This window comes from Bombina bombina, chromosome 8 (assembly GCF_027579735.1).
Source record: "Bombina bombina isolate aBomBom1 chromosome 8, aBomBom1.pri, whole genome shotgun sequence".
In the NCBI taxonomy this organism is placed as follows: Eukaryota; Metazoa; Chordata; class Amphibia; order Anura; family Bombinatoridae; genus Bombina; species Bombina bombina.
The window spans coordinates 318,045,093-318,071,836 of NC_069506.1; the positions used below are offsets into that span (position 1 = coordinate 318,045,093).

Genomic DNA, 26,744 nt, shown 5'->3' on the forward strand with positions numbered 1-26,744 from the left:
AGAAATATTTTCACTGGTACAACATTTAACTATAAGTTTTTATTTCTGAAATTACAGCTGCTTTGCTTGTTTTAGAACGTTCTTTGAAAAAGAAGCCAACGGCTTATACAAAGACAATTGTTTTTGTTTTTAACCTGCACCATAAATAGATGAAGTTTTTATGCAAACTGCCTTCAGTATGATGTAAAGTTTAATGAGGACGTGTCCCGAGCAATTCTATTTGCAGTTTAACATCAGTACATTGCTTGCTTTTGTCTGATTGCCAATTAATTAGTATTTTCCAGCTTGGACAAATCCAGTTTTTGTCAGATGAAAGGGGATAAAACTCTGTTTCAGGTTGGGGACACTGGTTCATGGTACACTGGATAAATATAAGATTCTACTGTAGATCTGTCCAACGTAAGGCTCAGGGGCCATAGTGTGTCTTTAAAATGATTTTAATATGGCCTCATCCCTCAACACAAAGTGCATCTCTCTGCATCTAACTGCTTTATCTCTCTATACATTTCTTATCATATATTGCCAAAGAATTGATTGCTAGGTTGTTGTTTTTTTAACATATTCATTCTCCCTGTGAATGAAAAACTTCTAGTGTAGACACCCTGGTCTATAGAATGTACTAATCATTAAAGGGACAGTCAAGTCCAAAAACAACTTCCCAATTTATTTTTATCACCAATTTTGCTTTGTTCTCTTGGTATTCTTAGTTGAAAGCTAAACCTAGGAGGTTCATATGCTAATTTATTAGACCTTGAAGACTGCCTCTAATCTGAATACATTTTGACCACTAGAGGGCATTAGTTCACATGTTTCATATAGATAACATTGAGCTCATGCACGTAAAGTGACCTAGGACTGAGCACTGATTGGCTAAACTGCATGTCTGTCAAAAGAACTGAAATAAGGGGGCAGTCAGCAGAGGCTTAGATACAAGATAATTACAGAGGTAAAACGTGTATTATTATAACTGTGTTGGATATGCAAAACTGGGGAATGAGTAATAAAGGGATTATCTTTCTTTTTAAACAACAAACATTCTGGTGTTGACTGTCCCTTTAAATGAACATCCAGTAATTTCTGTATATACCCATAGAATACTTCAGCAATTACCTTCTGCACTACAAAAGATCTTCATACAAATTAAATGGTTTAAAACTCTTAGGACTAGAGTACAAAAAAAATATCTATGTTATGAGATAAAATTAACTGAGTTAAAGGGATAGTAAAGTCCAAATTAAGTTTTTTTGATTCAGATAGGGCATGGAATTTTAAACAACTTTCTAATTTACTTGTATCACCAAATTTACTTTGTTCTCTTGTTATTCTTAGTTGAAAGTTATACCTAGGTAGGCTCATATGCTAATTTCTAAGCCCTTGAAGGCTGCCTCTGCATTTGATAGTTTTTCACAGCTAGGGGGCGTTAGTTCACGTGTTTCATATACATAACATTGTGCTCATGCACGTGAAGTTATTTAAGAGTCAGCACTAATTGCCTGAAATGCAAGTCTGTCAAAAGATCTGAGATAAGGGGGCAGTCTTTAGAAGCTTAGATACAAGGTAATTACAGAGGTAAAAAGTATATTTCTATAAGAGTATTTGTTATGCAAAACTGGGGAATGGTAAATAAAGGGATTATCTATCTTTTTAAACAATAAAATTTTTGGTGTTTACCATCCCTTTAAATAAATAACACTGTTAAAGGAATAGGAAACAAAAAAAATGTGTTCATGATTTGGGTAGAACATACAATTTTAAACAACTATTCAGTTTACGTCTATTATCAAATTAGCTTAATTCTCTCGTTAACCTTTGCTGAAGGAGCAGCATTGCACTGCTGGCAGCTAGATGAACACATCTAGTTATCCAATCACAAGAGACAAATGTGTGCAGGCTCCCACTAGTGTAGGATATGTGCGTATTCTTTTTCAAGAAGGGTTACCAAGAGAACGAAGCACATTTGAAAATAGAAGTGAATTTAAAGGTGTAATAAAATGACAAGCTATATCTGAATCGTGCAAGTTTAATTTTGCCTTTCCTATCCCTTTAAAGTTATTTCCTTGCTGTGGCCAGTTAGGAACATATATACATTGACCCCTTATTGTTCAAGTAATCACTTTGTAGCTTTTTGCAGGATCAGGGTGTAGAATCCTGCAGGATCAACTCCAGTTTTTTAACCATTCAGTGTTAAATTACAGGAAATAATGAAAACACATTGCACAGTTTTTACTATGCATAAATAAAATGTTTTATAGGCAGTGTAATGTCCTTTTGAGTTTATTGTGTTTACAGTACGAAACATAGCAACCAAAAACCTGTTGTCAAAAAATATGCAGCATAGATTAACTGTTATTAAAGGGACAGTCTAGGCCAAAATAAACTTTCATGATTCAGATAGAGCATGTCATTTTAAACAATTTTCCAATTTACTTTTATCACCAATTTTACTTTGTTCTCTTGGTATTCTTAGTTGAAAGCTTAACCTAGGAGGTTCATATGCTAATTTCTTAGACCTTGAAGGCCACCTCTTTTCAGAATGCATTTTAACAGTTTTTCACCACTAGAGGGTGTTAGTTCACGCATTTCATATAGATAACACTGTGCTCGTGCACGTGAAGTTATCTGGGAGCAGGCACTGATAGGCTAGACTGCAAGTCTGTCAAAAGAAATGAAATAAAGGGGCAGTTTGCAGAGGCTTAGATACAAGATAATCACAGAGGTTAAAAGTATATTAATATAACTGTGTTGGTTATGCAAAACTGGGGAATGGGTAATAAAGGGATTATCTATCTTTTAAAACAATAACAATTCTGGTGTAGACTGTCCCTTTAAAAAAAAATGTATGCCCATTCACAAACTGATCTGGATTAACATTTCATTTAAAATGGGTTAAAGGGACACTGAACTCAAAATTTTTCTTTCATGATTCAGAAAGAGTAGCAGTTTTAAGCAACTGTCTAATTTACTCCTATTATCATTTTTTTTTTCCTTTCTTTTGGTATCTTTATTTGAAAAAGAAGGAATGTAAGCTTATGAGCCAGCCCATTTTCGGTTCAGCACCCTGGATAGTGCTTGCTGATTGGTGGGTACATTTAGCCACCAATCAGCAACCGCTAACCAGGTGCTGAACCAAAGATTGGCTGGCTCCTAAGCTTACATTCCTGCTTTATCAAATAAAGATACCAGGAGAATGAAGAAAAAATAATAACAGGAGTAAATTAGAAAGTTGCTTAAAATGACATGCTGTATCTGAATCATGAAAGAAAAAAATTGGGTTCAGTGTCCCTTTAACTAAGCAGGAAGAATTTGCCACTTTGCCTACAGTAATAAACAGAATGTAATAAAACTGTTTACTTACAATATCTGTTCCCAGGTCAATAAACAGAATGGTGATGGTTCCAATTGGCAAAGGGATGCTGGCAATAATGTAGATCAGGAAGGGACACAGCTCAGCGATGTTCTTAGTTAAAGTGTATCCAATGGATTTTTTAATATTATCAAAAATTAAACGACCTACAGAATAACAAAAGATAATTAGTTGTGGTATAGTTTTTTTAACCTCAATATTCAATAAGAAAAACACCTTTGGTCATTTCAGTGTCAGGAAACATAAAGGTCACATTACATTTCTGTTCCTGCTAAGCTAGTTCAACTTCTAAAATATTCTTTCTAAGCTAGTGTCCGGTAGGGCAGCTATATCTTGTGTATGAGCCTCAGTGAGTGTTGTTATGTTACCAATCAGGTTAACATTAAAGGTATATTTGACCCTTTAACCCCATTGGTTACCAAAGTGATTTGTGACAGTCTGAAAGTCAAGTGGAGTTAAAACCCAGTGAAAATATTTGCTACCTGGGTTCACATAGTTTCTAAAAATTATAACTTGAAAGTCACTCAAATACAATAAATAATAATAATAAAATGTACATTTTAGTCATAACTTGCTTCACTGCCAATTGAGGTTTTCCGACTCATCATGTGACAAGAAATATTTTCACTATGCATTAAAGTCAATCTAAAAGTGATGTTTTCTTTAAAAGTATTTGTCTTATAGAATAGTACTTAAATGTTTAACTATTAGGTATACAAAAGAAAAACAATTACAGATAATATTTTTTCATGAAAACAAATGGTTAAATAACTATGTCATTGAAACAAGCAGAGAATACAACTTTGTTGTATTAATGCTAATAGGGACAATGCAATTATTAGTGGAGAGGGTCATAACTCTACCAGCATTTCTTACAGTACAGGAACATTACTTTTTCAGAAAACAAAACTGTAACACATTTTCAAATAAATTGTAAAAATAGAATACAATGTCCCCAGGCAAAAATTCTTTATTATTGGGCATAGTTTTATGAATGTTGTTTTAGTGTGTTTTAGAGTATTATAAACATAAAAATCTGAACTTGATTCTAAAGGGCCAATTCTAAAGAGATCCCTTATCTGGTGAGATTCTATAAGAATACTCAGCAATCCTTCTATTTTCTTGGTGGGATTATATAAAACAACTTTTTACCCTGAAAACAGGGTGTCTCGCAAAGGGGCGTATACTGCATTTTTGTATTGGGAGGAAATGCATATGTTACAAAAGTGCACAATTAAATTTGTAATTTCAAAATCATACAAAACAAATAAATTAAAAAAAAAATTCTTAAGGTGCAGAAAAAAATCTTATTTTGGCAAAAACGTACAATTTGTATGTAAATTATCGAGGAATAAATCATATTAAATATGCACAGCGTAATTCGTAATTTAAGTATGCTGGGTGTGGAAAAAGCAAGACATTTGTTCTTAAAAGTACAAAATACAAAGTGTTGTTTTTTTTCCGTAAGGTGGGCGTACCATGGGCGTATATTAAATGTCTCCTAAATCCCAGTGTAATTCTATAAACATTTTTTCGCCCTACAGATCTCAATTTTTTTCCGCAATTAAAAGGTGGTGAGCTTTTAGCAAAATACTCAAAACACTACTTTCTCTGAAAGAGAAACCTATGCATATACGAAAAGAACACCAATTTTAAGGTACAATACACTGAAAACAGCATATTTTGAGTAGTATTGGGCGTACTATTAAAGTTTAAACATACGCAGGTTTCTCCCTCTGTACTTCATACATTGTGATCTTTTACCTAATAGCGAACTCTCATTACTTTAATTGGAAACTTCTCACTACTCGAAGGGACACCCTCTTTTTTTATAGAATACTATTAGGCCCTGTGAGTGTCAGCATTAAAAACCATCTGTAGACTTGCAAATTCTATAGAATCACCCCTTAATTGAAATGTATTAAAATTTAGTGGCATTAAAAAGTTATGCTAATCAAAGAAATGTGAATTGGAACACTACATAGATTTAAACATAGTAGAACTGTAATAATGTTTAAAGGGGCATGATTTATACAGAACAAAACATTGTTGCAAACACATATAGTGTTCCAGACTATCAAGTCAATTTGAAAGGATTTTTTTAATTATATGATATATCTGAATCCTGAAAGTTCAACTTTGATTTGTCCCTTTAACACAGGGCTCAACATATTTACTCAAAATGTAGCAGCCAGCCCATAAATATAAGAGCCAGAAACTTGTAGCCACCCCTATGATTATATATATCATATACTGTATATTATAGCCATAAAGTGTGAGTGGGTTTTGTTTGTGGGGAGATCTGCTACACTCTCATGGCTGCTTGGCCCCCAATCTGTCCGCCATAGATAGATAGATTCAGCTGGCATCCCACTTGAGCTACAAATTACGCGACTCCCCCCATGAATTCTTGTTTTGCAGGAGGTATTAATGGGTGGGATTGGGTAAAGTTGGATTTGTTTTTCCCAGCCTTGAAACGATCAAGTAGCACAAGGCTAAATTGTAGGTGCAGCTGGTGGAGAGAAGTAGGGGAAAACCATTGGTTTCTTATGGGCTCTAACCTAGGGGGCCAGGTCCTAATGTTAAAGTGCCAGTGGATCCCTGTCGCCTGGGTTTGTCAAGCCCTGCTTTAACGTATATAGTTTACCTTCTTCAACTCCAGTTACAATAGAGGCAAAATTATCATCAAGTAAAATCATGTCTGCCGCATTTTTCGCTGCATCCGATCCTGCAATCCCCATAGCGATTCCAATATCGGCCTTCTTGAGCGCTGGGGAGTCATTAACACCATCCCCAGTTACAGCAACCACAAAGTTCTAAATAAAAATAAAAAATACTAAGTAATTACAAGTTATACCAATAGCAAAATAAATTAATGAATTTTGATATTTGTCATTTATTTTGCTAGCATTTATTAATTCAAAATGGAACAGAATACAAATAGTAATATAACAAATAATTAAAGCCTTCTATACTAATAAGACAGTCTGTTTTATTTTACTAGCAAACCTCTGAGAACTTGTTTTAATTTAAAATGAAAACAAAAATAAATTACACGAATCCCACACCTCCCACTTATAACTGCAGATTTCAGAGTATGGGTTAATTGAAGCCTGATCTCTGACCTGCTGCAATACACACTTTGATCCACTGACAGAATAAAGGGACATGAAACCCAAAATCTTTCTTTAATGAATTAGATAGAACTTACAATTTCACAAAACTTTCCACTTTACTTCTGCTTTGTTCTTTTGCTATCCTTTGTTGAAAGCATACCTAGGTAGGCTCAACAGCTGGGAGCTAGCTGGCTATTGGTGGCTGCAAAAAGCTTCTTGATATTGGCCTACTAATGTGTTCAGCTAGCTCTCAGTAGTGCATTGTGGCTCCTTCAATAAAGGATACCAAGAGAATGAAGCAAATTGATAACTGAAGTAAATTGGAAAGTGGTTTAAAAATGTGTTTTGTATCTAAATCATGAAACAAAAATCTTGTGTTTCATGTCCCTTTAAATGTTACATTCTACCACATCCTAACTCAAGATAAGCTTTATTGATGCAGAAAGAGCAAGTGATTTTTTACTACAATGTTCAGTGAAAGGAATGCTGTTCTAACATCATGTTTGTTTTGTGCAATTAACACAACTGCTACCAGCTTTACTTAGCCTAAAGCAATTCTAGGACAGCAGTGATTAATTGTACCAAACTGACTCTAGAAGATAATCTTTGGTTCAGATGTTAAAATGTCACAGGCAGTTAGGGCTTGTAATATGTCAGATGATAAATGAAAAAGAAATTTCAGTTAGGTGTCTATTGCTGAATACTTCAACCACTGTATATTGGTAAATTCAGGTATATCATTCAAAAAAACTCGACAAGGAACCTAAAGAAATATTAGATGCTGGAGAGGTTTGTTTGATTTTTAAAATTCAAGTTTAACTGAGAAAAATTAGCACCAAATAAAGATTAGCCTGGTGTCTAAATGTTCTTAGTTATTTCAATATTTAATAAATAAGTGTAATATTTTAGTTTATATAAAGCAACTAGTTTAGAAAATATGTTTTTCCTATCTAAGCCCTCTTATAGGCAGTTAAAGAGACACTGTACTGTAACACTTATTTATTTATTTATTTACTTATTTATTAATTATGTGAATATTACCAGCAATCTAACTATCTGACCCCTGATCAATCAGGTTTTCGTACAAATCACTCCACTACAACTGCCCTCCTAAAAGTTTGCAACGATATCCAAATTGGAATGGAACAAGGTGACCTAACTGGAGCTATTTTCCTTGATTTTGCAAAGGCCTTTGACACAGTAGACCACGACATACTACTGCTCAAACTAAAAAACTCAGGTATTGGTGATCGTCCGCTAACCTGGTTTCGATCATATGTATCGGATCGATCACAATATGTCTCCATTTCTGACAGTGACTCCCTCCCTCTCCCAGTCACGTGTGGTGTTCCCCAAGGTTCCATTCTCGGCCCCCTGCTATTCACATTGTTTATAAATGATCTGCCTAATGTCTGCAAATCCTCAACTGTACACATGTATGCAGATGATACTGTAATCTATGCAAACAATTCCGATCTACCGCAGCTTGAGGCAGTGCTCCAAGACCAGTTCACAGAGGTAGAAAAGTGAATCTCAAAAAACAAACTCTTCCTAAACACTGACAAAACTGTCACAATGATCTTTGGAACAGGACCTAAACTACACAAACTACGAAATTCCCATCTATGCATCAAACAAAATCAAATTGCACACTGACCACAGTCCACTCTTTTAAATACTTGGGTATGTTGTTAGACCCCAATCTATATTATGGCCTCCATATAGAAAAACTGGCATATAAATTTTATTCAAAAATAGGTGCCCTGTACAGAAACAAATCCTGCCTCAGCCCTACTGTAAAGGAAAAGATTGTACAGCAAATGCTGATGCCAATCATGGATTATGGGGATGTAGTATATGCACCTGCACCACAAACCCACCTTAATAAACTTAATACACTGTATAACTCGTTCTGCCGCTTTGTGCTACAATGTAACTACAGGACCCACCATTGTGACATGCTAAAAGAACTAAACTGGCTGTCGCTGGAATCCAGACGCACCCTCCATCTTTCCTGCCTTGTGTTTAAGAGCCTTTCTGGGAAGCTCCCACCCTACCTGAGCAGAATGCTCTCCCCGGCTATTCCCACTACCTATAACCTCTGATCCAGTACCAGCACATTATTTAGTTTGCCTCAATACAAAAAGAAAGCAGCTCGATCCTCCTTTTCCTACAGAGCACCACAATTATGGAGCGACCTCCCGCACACTTTCAAACCTTCCCCATGCCTAATATCCTCTAAGAGATCCCTCTCTACATATCTCAAAACAGAATGCACCTGTCATGGTTGATTACATATTTCCTACCTGTTCTATGTTAAATTTTTGTGCATATATCGTGTATTATTATTGTTTTGTATTTCATTGTACCCATTGTATCAGTGCAATGTTTTGTGTACCCAGGACATACTTGAAAACAAGAGAAATCTCAATGTATCTTTCCTGGTAAAATATTTTATAAATAATAATTTTCCCCTTAACACATTTCAAATGGCTTTATTATGGCTACTGCAGATCATAAAATGTATGGAAAATTGTTCCTTCATGTTTATTATTGTATTTGAAATTGCTAACATTCACCTGTTGTTATCTAGGACAGGCCCATAAAAATGGGCCGAACCTACAGGTAAAGTGAATCCTGCTAATTACATCAATGTCTAAACACACAGCCTAATAGTTAGATATTGAAATGCTAAATATGGCTAAGGAGATTCAATGACCACAACCAGTTAATTCAGATACAAAAAACCTCCTACCCTCATTAATTTGTTCTATTGCCTCCTGATTCCTACAGAGTATATGAATAATATATGAGTATATGAATAATAATAAAAATAATGGTGATTACTACAGGGAAAGCAGTTATTTAAAATTAAAAAGAAGCTGTTTGCCAACAATTATTACACCAGGTAAAATGAACCTTTGGGAAGACATTAAAGGGAAGAAAATATTAGAGTACAATGTCCCTTTAACAATATGCTAAAAAGTAATCTCAGAGGATTTAGTGTCCATTTAAGTGATGATAGCATACGTTTTAAGCATAACCTTAAAGGGACAGTATACTGTAAAATAGTTTTTCCCTTAATGTATTTCCAATGATACCAGCTGCAGAGTATAAAATGTATAAGAAAGTTCTGGTTTATTTGTGTTTAGGAAATTGCTGGTTTTGTGCTTTGAAACCACAATCTATTACATGGGTTGAGTTTAAGGTAATACCAGATCTCATTAGGTTATCACTTTGTGTACACACACATGATTCCTTATCTTATATATGTCTGTAAACCAAAGCCCAATACTTTTGGCACGATGATCTAAAGCTCTCTGCTCAGGAGAGATGATCTAAGAAGTCGCGTCAGTACGGCAAGGTCCCTTAAATAATTTAGAAATACAAATTTTACCTTGAGAGATGTTTATCTCACTATACAGGGTTCTGTATGTGAAGCAGATACTTTTATATTACAAAGTAAGGTCTAAAAAAAAATGGCAGCGAGTTCTGATCATCAGACCTTTAGTGAGAACAAGAGAACATGATCAGTTTATTAGTTGTCTCTTCTACACCACACCGGGGGTGTAAATTTCTTATGCTTGCTGTCATTGCCTGTCATTAGCCTGGACTTTAGTATAGACACTTTCAGTATATGTGGTGAAACCACGGGCTAAATCAGTTATTTCAAATGCAAAAATAAGGGTAAAGAGCTACTTGTAAACAACTGAATACTCTCCAGCAGATAAAATGGATCATTGTGAACAAATTCATGGGAGAGAAAATGTTTGAGCAAAATGTCCCTTTAAAGGGACATGATACTCAAATGTTGAAAAACATGAAAGTGATGCAGCATAGCTGTAAAAATCTGACTAGAAAATATCACTTTAACATCTCTATTTAAAAAGGAAGATATTTTACCTCAAATTTCACACCCCACAGTAAAAAAGACTTTAAGCAGCCGTCAGGATGCTAGTCCCAGGACTTGCAAGAGAGTGGGCATCTGGCATGTGCAGGCACAGTCATGTTATTTTCCTATTCAGTTTTAGTAAGTTTTTTTATTTCAGTGAAATCGTATGAGATCGCAGCAAAGGCAAAGCATTACCTTATCACTGCTGATACTGATTGGCTATTGTTTTTTCCCTTTGTTGGTTTTTTTTTTCCAACTTGCAGCTGGACAGCAGCTGAAGAATAAATGTTTACACAGCACTTACTCCGGTGAGCTGAAGAAATTTTGAGGTAAAATAACTTCCTTTTTTACATATAGATGTTCAGGTGATATTTTCTTGTCAGCTTTTTACAATTATGCTGCATCACTTTGAAGTGATTTTGCATATGATTATTATTTCCCTTTAAGTATAAAACATTGCAACAAAAGTGCACATAGGGTAAATCCGTGTTACCCAAAATATATTCAGAGATGAACTTGTGTTCCATCTTGTGTGATCAAGGTGTCCCCACAAAAATAAACATCTTTCACCACAAAAGGGACATTTGAGGTCTGCAAAGGATTATGGGAGTATTTTAAGATCCCTAATGTTGCACAATAATTTTAACATTGTAAAAGTGTAAATTTCTAAATTAGTTTAGAAAAAAAATATCTAAATAAGGATTTTATTTGATTTTCAGAGATGATGGGGTGCTAATATTTTGCCCACCTGTCTCTGACAACCTTCCACTATGATCAGTTTTTGTTGCGGGGAAGTCCGTGCAAACACAATTTCAGAATGATGGCATAAGATTTCGTCCAGGTCCTCAGAATCCATGTCTTTAGTTCTGCTCCATTAACTACTGCAGCTTTGGCTTCACTGTTTGAAGACAGGAACACGGGGTATATAGAATATTATTTAGTGTCAGCACATATTTACACACTATGGTGCTAAAAAAAGCATTTTGTATTTTAAAACATTTATTTCAACTAATTGTATACTCTTTTTTTAAATCACTTTAATTTATTTTTCTGTACTTTTTTTTTTTTTTAAAAATTGTTAGGCATAAAGATGCTCAAGCTTTTCTTGCTCAATGTCTAGGATAATATGATGTTTTTTAAGCACAATAATTTAATGTGTTTAATTAAAATTACTGTACTATTCCTTTAAGCCCCTTAAAGGGACCCTTATTCATTCATGTATCTGTACATAGTATATATCTGCAGTTAGAAAATACTTGCATACAAAATACATATTTTAAAAGCATAATAATAATTTTGTTTTGCATTTGCATTGTTTTTGCAGGTGAGGGACAAGCACCTTGAGAAGTATTTTGAGCTTGTTTATCGTATCTCCTTTGCTTTGGTTAGTTAAAGGGCATGGAACCCCAAAATTAAACTTTCATGGAGCGTGCAATTATAAGTAACTTTTAAATTTACTTCTATTATGAAAATGACTTGTTATCTTGGTATCCTTTGCATACCTAGGTAGCCTTAGGGACAGCAAGCACTACTGATTTGTATATGGTGACTGGTGGCTATGCACCATATGCTTCTTGTCATTTGTCCCCTGCAGTGTGCATTGCTGCATTGGAGCTGACTGTGTTGTACAACCTTTGCAGAAGTTAGCCACATATAGTGCAATCATAAAAATGCTCTAACAAATTAGACCATATCATTTTTGCTGTTTTAAGTCCCTTTAAGCACAGATAGAACAAGGCAATGCTGTGTTTAAATGTATTAATGTCTTTTTAAAGTTTATTTTTGGTGGGAATTTGTTTTTAAGCATTTTTCTTACCGCTTATCAACTTGCTCTACAGAAATGTTTAGGCGCTTGGCAATGTCATCCACAGTTTCACTGCCAGCTGAAATGATACCACACTTTTGGCAATAGCCTTTGCTGTAATAGGGTGGTCGCCTGTTACCATAATGACGCTGAATAGGTTAGAAGAGAACATTTGTTATGACTTAGTATCAGTAAGCTGCATTTTCCTAATTGAAAGGGATATTTTAGTGCAAAAGAAAAACTACACTCTTTTGTTAGAGCATTTATTTTATAAACAAATTACTTTGATTTTGAAAGTGTTTTAAACCCAGTGGCATTGCTAAAGTGGGACAGGGAAGCACAAACTCCCCCAGCATAATGGGCGGCCTCCCCATGTGCCCCCAACTGGGATTATCCTTTTTCCCACCTAACTCTGCCCAGGCTCCCCCAGCTATACCCCGCCCATTGGACCACCAGGCCCCGCCCAATGACCAACTGTCCTGCCCCCTCCTATCACAGCTCCACCCACAATAATGATGGGCCCCAGGAAGGGCTCCCTTCAGTCCCACACTGTATCCCAGCTGGACCAGAATGAGGGTGTTGAATACATGTTTAATCTTTTTGATGTAATTAACACAAGAGGAATTTGCTTACAATTTAAAATGTTCTAATAAAATAGAGCATTTAGTTTTCACAGTACAATGTCCCTTTAAAATTAAAAAAGTAGAAGTAACCTGTTTGAGATTATAATTTATTAACACAGTATATGCATTTCAAAAACTACAATGCTGAATTTCAAACATATTTAACTTGAGATAACATTGCAATAACTGGGGATTATAAACTCTTTGACAATGAAGGAAAATGTACATTTTTTTTCAACATACTATCATAACCAATTAGGCCCCCTCACATAATTGTAAATATTTTCCCACCTTGATTCCTGCACTCCTGCATTTTGCTACAGCATCTGGCACCGTTGAACGAGGCGGATCAATCATTGATAGGAGTCCGACAAAACAAAGATCAGTGGTTGGAAAAATTTACTGATTCCGTATCAAATTGATATGATTCTGGATATTCATCTTCTGGAAGATAATAGGTGACAAAAAACCTGAAAAAAACAGGACACACGTTAACAAAGATGTCAAGTAAAATATATATAATTAGTTAAAGTAATTTAAAACACTTGGAATTACAATAGTTTCTGTAATGTTGCAATTCATTAACAGACCAGCCAAGTGTGAAAACTTTCTGACTAAATTAACATTTTGCTTGTTGCAATTATTTTACACAGGCTGACTCCCACCCCAACCAAACCACCACCATTTCTTTATCTAGTGGAGCTAATCTAATCCAGACTTGTTACTGAAGTATCTGCACTTCCAATCTTTATCACAAATGCTAATTAAAACATTACAAGTGACAACCTCAGAGGATTTAATTGCCCTTGCACCAGATTATTGTCATTTTTTAAAATGTATTTTTAAAAAGTTCTTAATAAAGAAAAAAATATTAATTTATACATTTCTAGAGTGTGTCACATCTCTACAGGCATAAGGGCCTATATGTCAAAGAACCAAGGTGGAATTATTCCACTAAGTGAAAGCAATCTGATGCCGAGCAGAAGAACTCGGGCTAAAATCATAAAAAAACAACTTTATTAATCCATTTAAAAAAAGAATATGAGAAAATGTGATCACAGTATATTTACACATTACATTGTCATTGTAATAGGATAACTGGAGGAAAATGTTCCTACCTAATACTCTCTCCCCCATGCCTCCTAGCTCCATGTAGGCAGTTTGAAACGCTTCCTTCATTGTTTCATCCAGAAGCTGTTCTTTGCCTCCAAACATAATGGTGGAACAGCGGTCTAATATCCTCTCTGGTGCCCCCCTTCATAACCAGCAGGAATCTCTTATCTTTGGGGTCATCGGTTTTATGTATAGAGAGCTACAAAGGAATATTAAATATGCATGAAGTAGAAAGGAAGATACAAGATAAACAAATATATTGGTTTAAACAAATAACACAAACCACATGATTTATATTGGTGGTTTTGAGTGACCTCAATAATATAAAACATGATGTTTTATTGGTGCTCTGACAAAATGCAGACAGACATTTGGCCGACGGACAGAATGCTCAAGGATGTTCTGAGTTTGGCCGAGGGCAGATACGCTCCAGAGAGTTCTCTTCTAATCAGAGCCTCGGGCGCTACAACCGCCTCTAGGAAACTAACCATGGGTCCCAGCACACACGTCTTGTAGTTCTTTGTCTGGGAAAATATCTATCTATCTATCTATCTATCAAATCTATCTATTTATCTATCTATCAAATCTATCTATCAAATTTATCTATCTATCTATCTATCTATCTATCTATCTATCTATCTATCTATCTATCTATCGTATCTATCTATCGTATCTATCTCGTGGCGGGACTGCTATATGACAGCCACTTGTCTGTCGGATTATTATCCATCGGCCAAATGTCTGTCGGCTAACAGTCAAGCCACGGTTTTATTGGTATAACATAGAGAACTGCAGGGTCAGATTTAATCTATCTCTAAGAACAAACATGAGTCATAATGAATTGGCTTACTTCCCTCATGTAAATCATGTACATGATATTAGAAATGCAGATACCCGTAATACAAGAAAATAGTTGTTATATTTAACATTTTAATTGGAAAAAAAAATACTATGGACAGAACCCCACTCCTGACATGAAGTTTAAATATTCCTTTAACTTGCCACGGAAATAATTGACAGTGAATGCAAATATATTGTCAACAGCTTCTCAAGTAAATTTGAAATATACAAGAGATTTAGTGCCACGAAAGCGTCATACCTGATATTTGTTTGTGGAATTAAATGGTATCTCAGACACTTTTAGGTTCTGATTTCTGATGCTCATAACGTCTCCTGTGAGAACCTCAGAAAATTTCAGAAGTGCTGTTTCAGAAGCATCTCCAACTACAACCCTCTGTGGGAGAAAAAAACAAAACATTTTATTATATATCAGAGTAAGCAAAAACCCTTTATTATCATATAAACGGATAAATTCAACAACCAACGCTTTAGTCCCACCAACTCAAATGACATTGTATAAAACAAAGACTGGAGATATGAGGGATCTTGGCTGCAAACAATAACATAGTCTGTTACTGAATATTGCCTAGTGTTTATATTATATGGAGACCTGCATACACATAAATGTAAATTCACCATCAGACGATTCCGAGAGACTTATCTCTCCAATTTTAGTACTTATCATCGCATCACTAAAGGGATATGAAGCCGAAAATATTGTTTTGTGATTCAGAGTATATTGTTTTCTAATTTACTTCTATTATCAATTATTATTCCCATGGTATTCTGTGTTGAAGAAAATACCTAGGTAGGCATCCCGAGCATTACATGGAAGGATATTGTGCTGTCATCTTCGTGCTCTTGCAAATGTATAGCATTCTAGCAAAACTGCTATATAGTGTCCACACCTGCATGATCATGAGCTTATGTCTCTGCTTTTCAACAAAAGATATCACAAGAACAAAGACATTTGATGATAGAAGTAAATTGAAAAGTTGTTAAAAATTGCATGTTCTATATGAATTATGTCCCTTTAAGGTTAGATATAAAACAATGATTACACGTTCTCTAGACTATACTGCCTAAAATGATGTTGGCTCTACTGCACTGTTGATATTGTAAAGCATAACAGTGATGTTTACCTTCATAACTGGAACCTCTTCCTGGCCCCCTTTAAATTCTGCGACGGTTACATAGGGATACAATCCTGCCATAATGACGCCCAGTGTCAGAGCTTTGTTCAAAAGAATGATCTGAAAATGATAAGAAAAAAAGGATATATTATGACATAAAAACAGCACATTTATTTACAGGTAACATTTAATCCAGAATGTATGTAATTATTTATTATTAAAGAAGGTAAAAACAAAATATTTCCAATATAATTGTTACTCACTGGAGCTGCAAGTAAATTCTTCTTCAGATATTTTTGCATTATATTTACTGTACATAAAAAAATGGTTCTTTTTAACTCTGCAATTACATTTTATTAAATTATTTTCAATGTTTTCCCCTCCATTTAATGGTGAGATTACATGGTGCATAGAAATAAGTATTTAATGTAAAATGTTTTTTTTATTATTGGGTATTGGCAATATTAATTAGATCTAGGGGTACTTATGTAAAAAGAAAAATTACTGGAACAATGCTTATAAAATCATAGAGTTTTATAACTTACAATCTATTCAATTAACTAACTTTAAAATAGCTATATTAATTAAGGGGTTAAATGTGCTCAGATGTGCTTGAGAGTTAAAGGGATATGAAACCCAAAATTCTTCTTTCATAATTCAGATAGAGAATACAATTTTAAAACAACTTTCTAATTTACTTCTATCATCTAATTTGTTTTATTCGTCTTGGCATCATTTGTTGAAGGAGCAGCAATGCACTACTGGTTTCTAACTGAAAAACATGGGTGAGCCAATGACAATCTGATAGTATATGCAGCCACCAATCAGCAGCTGGAACCTAGGTTCTCTGCTGCTCCTGAGATTTCCTTTATAAACCTTTCAGCAAAGGATAACAAGAGAAGGAAGCAAAATTAAACATATAAGTAAAGCTGTTTAAAATTGTATTCTCTATCTGAATAATGAAAGAACATTTTTGGGTTTCATGTACTTTAAATTAGCTGTCTTCATATTTAAACTTATATTTCCAAGAGATTACATTTATTTTAGTATGAATTTTGGACATCAAAGTAATTTTTTCTTCATTGCATCTTAAAGAGGTAATTTTAAATGCATATGTTTTATTAAAGTATACAGAGATTTTTTTTATTATTATCTTTTGGGGGAGTGTCGCTGTCTACCAAACAAACTATAGAATTTGTACTTTTCAGCTTCTATCTTACGAAAATGCACTTACTGATAGTTTCAAAATCAAATTAAGACCTTTAAATTAACCTTTTAATAGAGCAGTAATAAAATTCATAACAATGTAAAGTAATGCTCTTTCACATAGATGATAGAAATGTTTAACTTTAAAGGGACACTAAACCCAAATGTTTTCTTTCATGATTCAGATAGAGCATACAATTTTTAAGCAACTAATTTACTCCTATTATACATTTTTTCTTTGTTTTCTTGCAATCTTTATTTGAAAAGCAGGAATATAAAGCTTACAAGCCGGCCCATTTTTGGTTCAGCAACCTGGATAGTGCTTGCTTATTGGTGGCTGCATTTTAGTCACCATTCAGCAAGCACTACCCAGGTGCTGAACCAAAAATGATCCGGCTCCTAAGCTTACAAATAAGCTGCTTTTCAAATAAAGATACCAAGAGAACAAAGCAAAATTGATAATAGTAATACATTATAAAGTTGCTTAAAATTGCATGCTCTATCTTAATCATTTAAGAAAATATGTGGGTTTAGTATCCCTTTAAGACTTTATAAAGGAAAAAAGCAGGTCTTGAATAAAGGGATTTACATGTGTTTATAGGGAATCTAGATTAAATACATTTAATCTCACAATATGCTTATTTTATCTTATTACATTATAACTGCAAGGTTACTGTAGCTGCTGATAAGGTAACTGCAGGTACTATCCTTTATTAAACACTAAAATGTATCACAGTATTTGTGTCGAGTATCTGCTAAAGAACATTTGGTAGATAAAAAATATACATACGTGTTTGGTCCTTCACTTGTGTCAGCAGAATGTATCTGATTTGTCAAACCAGAGATGTGCGACCTGTCATCCTGTTTGGTGTTAGGGTTCCTGTTTTTTCAGAGCAGATAATAGCTGTAGAACAAGAGTTTCCACCGCTTCTAGATTCTTAACCAAGCAATTTTTCTTTGCCATGCGTTTTGCTGTCAACGAAAGTGTAACTACGAATAATAAATGTACTGGTTAATGCACGTGTAAAAATAAAGAAATGGTGAAAATGGATATGCACATAAGACTATAATCAAGAATATCCATTTATTGGCTAAATATCACTGGAGATGATGGGGGGAAAGAAAGGGATATGTGTTAACATATCAAAACTACAGCCGGTATTAAAGGGACATTCCAGCCAAAGTTGGAATCCACATGAAGCATTTCAGCTTTGAATAGAAGCATTTTTTAGTATACATGTATTAGCAAAAAGGCTTCTAATAAAAGCTATAGCCGTTTCAAAAGTGTATTTAAGTATGCACCGAGCACCAGCATTTTAAACACAACACTTGTTCAGAGAGCTAAGATGCTTATATCCTCTCGTAATGACTACATTTGTTAATTACTGACATGATACAAGCCCCACTGGAGCACTGATCAGCTGTAGTATTTAAAATGCTGGTGCACTGACAATATCTAGCTATGCTTCACATGCACGTGCAGAGAAAAATGTTATCACTAAAACAGTGCTAACTTTTATTAGAAGCATTTGCCAGTACTTGTATATTGTAATTCAAAGACGTAATTAATTCTGTGTGCATTTAAATGTTCACTGGAATGTCCCTTTAAAAACAAATACAAAAAGAGAGTAACAAGTAAAATATAAAAACCCCATTTACTTTCCTCTTCTCAATTATACAAATGATCCCTGGTTGTGTATTATTTAAACAGAATGCAACACCTACATGCTATGCCTTTTATTTGAATCCCATTATATATATATATATATATATATTTATATATATATATAGTATATATTTATAATAGTTATATATATAGTTATATATACAGTATATATAGTTTGCAACTACATATAAAAGTGCAGTAAACATTGTTTTAAACACTGCTGCCAGATGGTAAGGATACGTGCACTCTCCAGGGTTCACTTAGGATTACTCTTTAACAAAGGATACCAAGAGAACTATGCACAATTGATTATAAAATTAAAATTTAGAAAATTATTTAAAATGTCATGCACTTTCTGATCATGAAATGTTTAAAAAATTAGCTGTTACTCTTTTGGTGTAGTATTACATTTTCATACAATATTAATCATTTTTTTCACAGATTAAAGGGACACTAAACCCCAATTTGTGATTTTAAGCAACTTTCTAATTTATTCCTATTATCAATTTTTCTTCATTCTCTTGGTATCTTAATTTGAAAAAGCAGAAATGTAAGCTTAGCAGCCGACCCATTTATTGTTCATCACTCTGGTAGCGCTTGCTGATTGTGGCTATATTTAGCCACCACTCAGCAAGAGCTACCCAGATGTTGAACCAAAAATGGGCCAGTTGCTAAGCTTACATTCCTGCTTTTCAAATAAAGATACCAAGAGAACAAATAAAAATTGCTAATAGGAGTTAGAAAGTTGCTTAAATCGCATTGAAATTGGGTTTAGTATCCCTTTAATATGCCAGCGCAATATACACATTAACCTGACAGTAGACCGGGACTCACAGTGACAGTTGCCAGGAGACCTTCTGGTACATTAGCAACAATGATTCCAATGAGGAAGATAATGGAGTTGAGAACTGAGTAGCCCATACACAAAGCAATGATAAAGAAAATAACTCCAACAGACACAGCAACTGCTGCAACAATGTGCACAAAAGTGCTCGATTTCAACTGCAATTGGTGTCTTCTCATTTCCAACCCCAGAAGCTAGTTTGGCGATGCGTCCTATGATAGTATTGTCACCCGTGTTAATCACAAATCCTTTGGCTAGGCCTAGAAGACAAAATAAATCAAGGTCACATTGCCTCTGCAGACAATATTGTTTTTTCAGGAAAACATTGATTAGAACATAAAGGGACAGTCTAGTGTAATCATAAAATCATCTAAATTACTAGAGTTTTATTTATAACTAATAGTCCTATTTGTTTAACTCCGGCAAAGGGTTTTATCTCATAGTTAACATCATGGTATTATTCCATGATGCTCTTGAATAGGATGTGGCTGTTGATTGGCGGATATGTACATATGCATCTCCGAATTGGCTCACCAGCTGTGAGCTTCTCAAGAGCGGGAAATGCATTGTACTGGGAGTGCACCCCTAACTCTATGTTTATCCCCTTTGTAGTAAAGATACATGAGAGAGAGTGTATGCTAGAGAAAAATTATTGACTATAATACTCATAACTTTGAAGATGAAAGAAAAAAAAAAAAAAACAGTGAATGGATAGACTTGCTTTAAGACTACAGAATAATATAATGTGAGTATTATTATCCCAAAGTTAAACAACAATCCATTACATGCATCAAATGTGCCTTTAATATTTAATTGTAACATGGGACTAATTGATCCATAGACACAAATTATTGTTGTAATGTTGTAATAAACTGTGAATACCTTCTCAGACAGAGAGTTCTTATGTGACTGACATCAGAAATTGAGTTTCTAAGCTGTAATATGTTATTGTGCTTAAATAAATGTTAACAGGGAGCCTGGATATAATACAAGCATACCTAAGTATTGACTTGGACAATCTTTTTATTAACCCCTTCAATTAAGGCTGAGAACAATACATTCTAAAGTGTTAAATGATTGTGGTTTCATTAAAAGGACATTCCAGTCAGAACTGGAATACACACAGGTGCATTTCAGTTTTGAATAGAAGCGTTTCAAAAGTGTATTTAAGTATGCACCATGCACCAGCATTTTAAATACAGCACTTGCTCAGAGAGCCTAAGGTGATTTAATCATTGGTAATGACACAATTTGTTAATTGCTGACATGATAGAAGTCCCACTGGTGCTCTGAGCAGCTTTAGTATATAAAATGCTGGGTGCACTGGGAATATCTAGCTATGCTTCACAGGCACGTGCAGAGAAAAATGCTATCACTAAAACAGTAATAACTTTTTACTAGAAGCATATTTGCCAATACATGTATATTGTAATGATGTTTCTATTCAAAGATGTAATTCCTCTATGTGCATTTAAATTTTTACTGGAATGCCCCTTTAATCACACCCTGTGTTTTGTATTTTATTTATTATTTATAAAATATTTTACCAGGAAGGATACTTTGTGATTTCTCTCGTTTTCAAAGTATGTCCTGGGATCACAAAACATTGCATTGATACAATAGGGTACAATAATACAAAAACAATAATAATACACAATAGATGCAAAAATGTTACATAGAACAGGAGGAAATATATAATCAACCATGACAGGTGCATTCTGTTTTGAGATATATAGAGAGGGATCTCTTGTTCTTCTAAATGACAATAATTATAAACCTATGTTACCCTTCCAAGCAGGTAGTAGAGTAAAATGCAATATTCTTGGTTTCCAGGGGATTGTCATGTGTGAATCCAGATGATCGCTGGCTGAGCTTCTGATTCGCCAGTAAGGGATGAATTGTCAACCGCACAAATGGAAAAACAAAATCTATCTCATATCCTGTGATCTAAAGTTTAATTCAGATAAGGATAATATTGTCCGGTACAAAAATGTTGTCTTTTGAGATATTGTCCAAATAGTATATCATTATCTCCTGTTCAACAAAATATAATTTAATTATTATGAAATAGATACACTGACAGCCACTGTTTTCTATTTACAGTTGAAAAAATTACTTTTAGTCATTTAAAAACTATTCTCTATTATGTTTTCTATATAACTAGAACTTTCCAATCCAGAACAATAACCAGTCAGCATAGTCAAATGAAAGGATATTTAAATCCCTTTGTGTTCTATAACCAGTCAATGATGGGTGGGGTTCAATAAGTATTGATTTGAAAGACAGAGCAAGTTAACTCACACTCCAGTTGTGAAGTCACATGCAAGAGATTGAAATCCAATGTTAAATGATTTTCCACTTTTCTTATAATTCAGATTAAATTTAATACATATATGCATCTATACAAATGATTTAACTGCATTATTATGTAGAGCTATCAATTACCTTGCAACCTTGAGCAAATGTAATCCTAACATCAGCTGGGATTCTATCTCCACCTTTAATTTCCACCAGATCTCCGACTACCAATTCCGTTGCAGGGACTTCTAGTTTCTCTCCATTTCGAGTAACAAGTGCTTGCTAGACCCATACAAATCAATCCATTAATATAAGAAAAAAGGATGATTTATTCCGTTTTAAAAAAGCGCATACAGGAAACATAATTAAAATCAAAGCTATGTAAACACTTTGTTTATGAAAATGAATTTAAACTTTTGAATTGGACATACAATGGAGACATGATTTAATCAAAGATTATTTTTTTTACTTGGCTTAAAGGGACATGAAACCTGAAAAGGGGTTTTCAAACCTCAGGCCTCCCGAACAGACTAGATTTTCAGGATATCTAAACTGGAGCACAGTGAATTAATCAACTGATGACTAAAAATGGTTGTTAGCCTGCTCTCACCCATGGTAATCCAGAAAATCTGTCCTGGTAGAAAGCCGGAGGGACAGGTTTGAAAACCCCTGAGATAGAGCATACAATTTTAAAACAACTTTCCGTTTTACTTTTATTATCTAATTTGTTTAATTCTCTAGTATACTTTGTTGAAAAGCTTACCTAGATATGCTCAGGAGCTGAGAGCTAGCTGCTGATTGGTGGCTGCACATACATGCCTCTTGTCATTGGCTTACAATGTGCTTAGCTAGCTCCCAGTAGTCCTTTGCTGCTCTTTCATAAAGGATACAAAGAGAATGAAGCAAAAATAATAAATATAATAAGGTCTAGTTGAATCATGAAATAATCATTTAAGGTTTTATGTCCCTTTAAAAGTAAATTAAACACCTCTTACTTTTGTGTACAAATCATGCATGTCCCACACTCCTAGGCAGCCAAAACACAATTCTGTAACCTGCAAATACTGCAACATCACCCTCTGTGTATGCAATTTTGCAGCATTTTTAAAACCTAGCTTATAGATTTTACTTTTTGGCTTCCCTAGGGTGCATGGGGATAAAGCAACATTTTTACACAAAGCAGGTGTTCAATATATCTATGACTGTGTAACTAACATATGTTTGTCAAAAGTTTCCCAGTGTATTGCACATGATGATAAGTTTATTGAGCTAAAGGGTATATAGCACAAAGAGTTAATTTCAGTATACAGAAGGACCCAATGATGGAAAGATAGATAGTGTTGCACATAATCCAAGTATCTGTTAATTGTCTGCAGATAATATAATTACTCAATTGTTCTCCTCATTTCTTCATTTGTCTTATCAAGTAATTATTTAATGATCTCTTATAAAAATATTTATTTTATACCTTAGTGATTGTCTGATTTTGTTCACTTATGTTACATCGCTCACAATGTAATACAATACTCGTTTGTGTTCATTTATAAATGTAGACATACAATACAGGCACAATTTATAAACACAGATATCATCGTTCATAGGCATTACTGGCTTTATCTTTTAAGATTATCTCTAATGAGCTAATGAGATCAATCAACTAATATGTCATAGGAACGGTGCAGAAGCTTGATTTCATATTACAAGATAACTGCCATTCCAAAGGATTATGGTTTTTGGGACAAGGGGGGGGCAGGGATTGTTCCTTTAAAACTGAGTGTTTCTCTATAAGAGGTATACTTCAGATGATTGAAAAAGTGTATATAGGTTTATAAACAGGTTTCTATTGTTATTTTTTAATACTGATTTGCCTACAGGGCAAAGATCATATGCAATTCTCAAGTCCCCACTGGATAATTATATATGATACTTGCCTTTGGATTTTTAGTATTTCTGGCTGAGTGTATCAAACCTTTTTTAAGATAAGCCAATCTCACTTACTTGCGGTATCATTTTATTGAAGCTGGCCATGATGTTGGTACTTTTGGCCTCTTGGAAATAAGCAAAGCATCCCGTTAGGATAACAACAGCAGCCAGGACAATGCCCAGGTAAAGCTGTGATAAAGATAAAATATAGACGAGAAACAAGTTAATATACTTATTACTAGATTAACCAGTCATTGTTCATCTGTTGTTATATCTTAGATTGCTTTATGTTTTTAAGACCTTTATCAAACAACTAATTGTATACTTTAATAGCATTTATTGATATTTATCTTTTTTTTTCTACAAAATGATCCAGTTACGCTTACATTGTCCCTAGCTATAGTGTTGTCTTGAGAATACTGAATTCCATAAGCAATCCAACAAAGGATTGCCCCAGCCCACAATAGGAGAGAAAACCCTCCTATCATCTGCTTGCAGAATTTGACGATTTCAGGAGTACCCTTTGGTGGTGTGAGAGCGTTGGGACCGTCGCGAGCCAGAATCTCTGCAGCTCTTGCACTGGTGAGACCCTAAAATAACAGAGGCATTTATATTTCACAGATTATATTTTGCTTTCACAAAATTACAAGACATTTTTGATAGAAAATATTATGTGCAAAATTTCACTAAGTAAAAATGTAAGTTTTATTGATTAGATTCACTTTAAAGGGACACAATACTCATATGCTAAATCACTTGAAACTGATGCAGTATAACTGTAAAAAAGCTGACAGGAAAAATATCACCTGAGCATCTCTATGTAAAAAAGGAAGATATTTTACCTCACAATCTCCTCAGCTCAGCAGAGTAAATGCTGTGTAAAAAGTTATACTCAGCTGCTGCTCAGGCATACTGATTTGCTGCTTAAAGTACTTTGCAATGGGATGTGAATACTTAGGACATTTTGAGGTAAAATATCTTTCTTTTTTACATAGAGATGTTCAGGTGATATTTTCTAGTCAGCTTTTTACAGCTATGCTGCATCACTTTCAAGTGTTTAAACATTTGGGTATCATGGCCCTTTAAGTTCCACTTTTTCTCTAAAGGGATATAATACACAATATAACACTTTCATCAGTGTGTGATGGTATATTGGAGTCTTATAGTGATATTTCAAAGAACATACAATTAATACTTTAAAGGGCCATTAAATACAGTGTAATTTCATATCCAACAAATGCATTGTAATTATGTAATTCAGTAGCACTTTTTTAGGATAAATTTGAGGTTTCTTTAATTTACTTGTATCATGTGACAGCCATCAGCCAATCACAGACTCATATACACTGTAAACTCTTGCACATGCTCAGTAGGGGCTGGTGTCTCAGGAAGTATGAATATGAAAAGACTGTGCATAATTTAAGTTTTTTTTTTTTTTTTTAAATGTGAGTCATGAAGAAACATGTTAACCTTATTGTCCTTTTAAGAACTCACTTTGAGAAGACTTGTTCCATATTTTTCCTCTAGTTCTTCAACTCCAAGCTTATGATCAATCTAAAAACAAAATGAATTTAACAGGAATAAGTATTGTTCTTAATACTGAATGCAGCAAATCAAATTTACAAAACTAAGCCAAATGAATACACAGAAAAGCAAGACGTTATTTGATGCAAAATCGTTTGCTGAACTAATTTTATTTAAATGTTTATTTATGTCTTTCCATGGGAAAAAATTATACACTTAAAACATACTTAAGGGTTATCTAAGAATACTCAGGCCATTCCATCTAAACTTGACTCAAGATTTCATAGAAATACACTAAGCAAATACTACAGTAATCCACTGTACTTATTGCATCAGTCTGGTTGTCAGAATTCTTGCTCCATGAAAGGCTGGTAATGTTTAGCCGAAAAAAAGGTGCTGAACCCCTCTCGGCAATTACATTTATGTAGCGAGATTATGGGATCTATTCACAAAGCTTCAATTTCCCATTTTTTAAAAAAAGAAGTAAAACAATTAACCCAGGCAGTGCCGATGCGACCACATCAAGTCAACCAAAAGTCACACTCTGCACAGCTCACAATAAAAAAAAGGAGAAACAACCTTTATCGATGTGAAATGTACATGACATAGAAATTAAAGTGATGGTAAATTTTAGCATTTCAAAAACACTAGGAATTACTAACACTAAAAATAAAGGCGACCTTCATTCATCAGTTTAAAAAACTGATTAATAGGTATCTTTATTTTGCCACAGCTTGAGTGCAAACCTAAGCGTCTTCCGACGCCCATGGCACAACTTAATAAGTGGGTCATTTCCACCTTTCATTCAATAGCCTTGCTAGTTTATGGTATAGTGCCAAAAGGCAAACACGGCTATTGGCAAAGAGGGGGAAATGTCAGCTCATTGAAAAAAACTGAGCTGTGCAGTGGGCAGTCAGAAGTGCCTAGGTTAGCACCGAAGCTGCGACAAAATATAGTTACCTATTCGTCAGTATTTTTTAAACTGATGAATAAAGGTTGCCTTTATTTTTAGTGATGGTAAATCCTTTTTTTTTTTTTTTTTTAAACACTAGAATTTACCATCACTTTAACTGTCTGTTTGATTCTGATTGACTGGAAAGCATTTTCTTGGCTTCAACTTGAAACCATCTTTAAATTATTCAAATATGGGTACATCTTCATTATATATTTTACATCAGTTTTAATTTTAAACCTTATTACAATACATTTAGTTTAATAATTATATTTCATTACCTCTCCCTGTTAAACAAATGAAACATATTTGTTTACTATCAACACAAAATTTGTTGTATCTGATACCAACAGTTTCAAGTCAGTATATCAAAATAATGCAACCGAAAGCTTACTAGCTTGAGGCATATTTAATTTCACAAGCTGGTTCCAAATCCTTGCTGTATA

The 26,744-nt window shown here is 34.2% G+C and overlaps 1 protein-coding gene across 1 annotated transcript in view; it reads right to left on the minus strand.

Annotated features, from left to right (window-relative positions):
* Window positions 1-26,744, minus strand: part of LOC128639243 (potassium-transporting ATPase alpha chain 2-like) — a 46,900-nt gene that overhangs the window by 14,481 nt on the left and 5,675 nt on the right. The window contains 26 exon segments of the mRNA XM_053691523.1: window positions 3,356-3,510; window positions 6,012-6,180; window positions 11,121-11,236; window positions 11,239-11,270; window positions 12,189-12,270; window positions 12,273-12,324; window positions 13,091-13,195; window positions 13,197-13,269; window positions 13,899-14,053; window positions 14,055-14,111; window positions 15,012-15,146; window positions 15,895-15,936; window positions 15,938-16,005; window positions 17,856-17,922; window positions 17,924-17,944; window positions 17,946-18,004; window positions 18,007-18,081; window positions 19,588-19,744; window positions 19,746-19,855; window positions 20,884-20,888; window positions 21,388-21,467; window positions 21,469-21,508; window positions 22,048-22,181; window positions 23,898-24,011; window positions 24,209-24,412; window positions 25,317-25,376. Coding sequence (XP_053547498.1) covers window positions 3,356-3,510; window positions 6,012-6,180; window positions 11,121-11,236; window positions 11,239-11,270; window positions 12,189-12,270; window positions 12,273-12,324; window positions 13,091-13,195; window positions 13,197-13,269; window positions 13,899-14,053; window positions 14,055-14,111; window positions 15,012-15,146; window positions 15,895-15,936; window positions 15,938-16,005; window positions 17,856-17,922; window positions 17,924-17,944; window positions 17,946-18,004; window positions 18,007-18,081; window positions 19,588-19,744; window positions 19,746-19,855; window positions 20,884-20,888; window positions 21,388-21,467; window positions 21,469-21,508; window positions 22,048-22,181; window positions 23,898-24,011; window positions 24,209-24,412; window positions 25,317-25,376 — 2,367 coding nt within the window.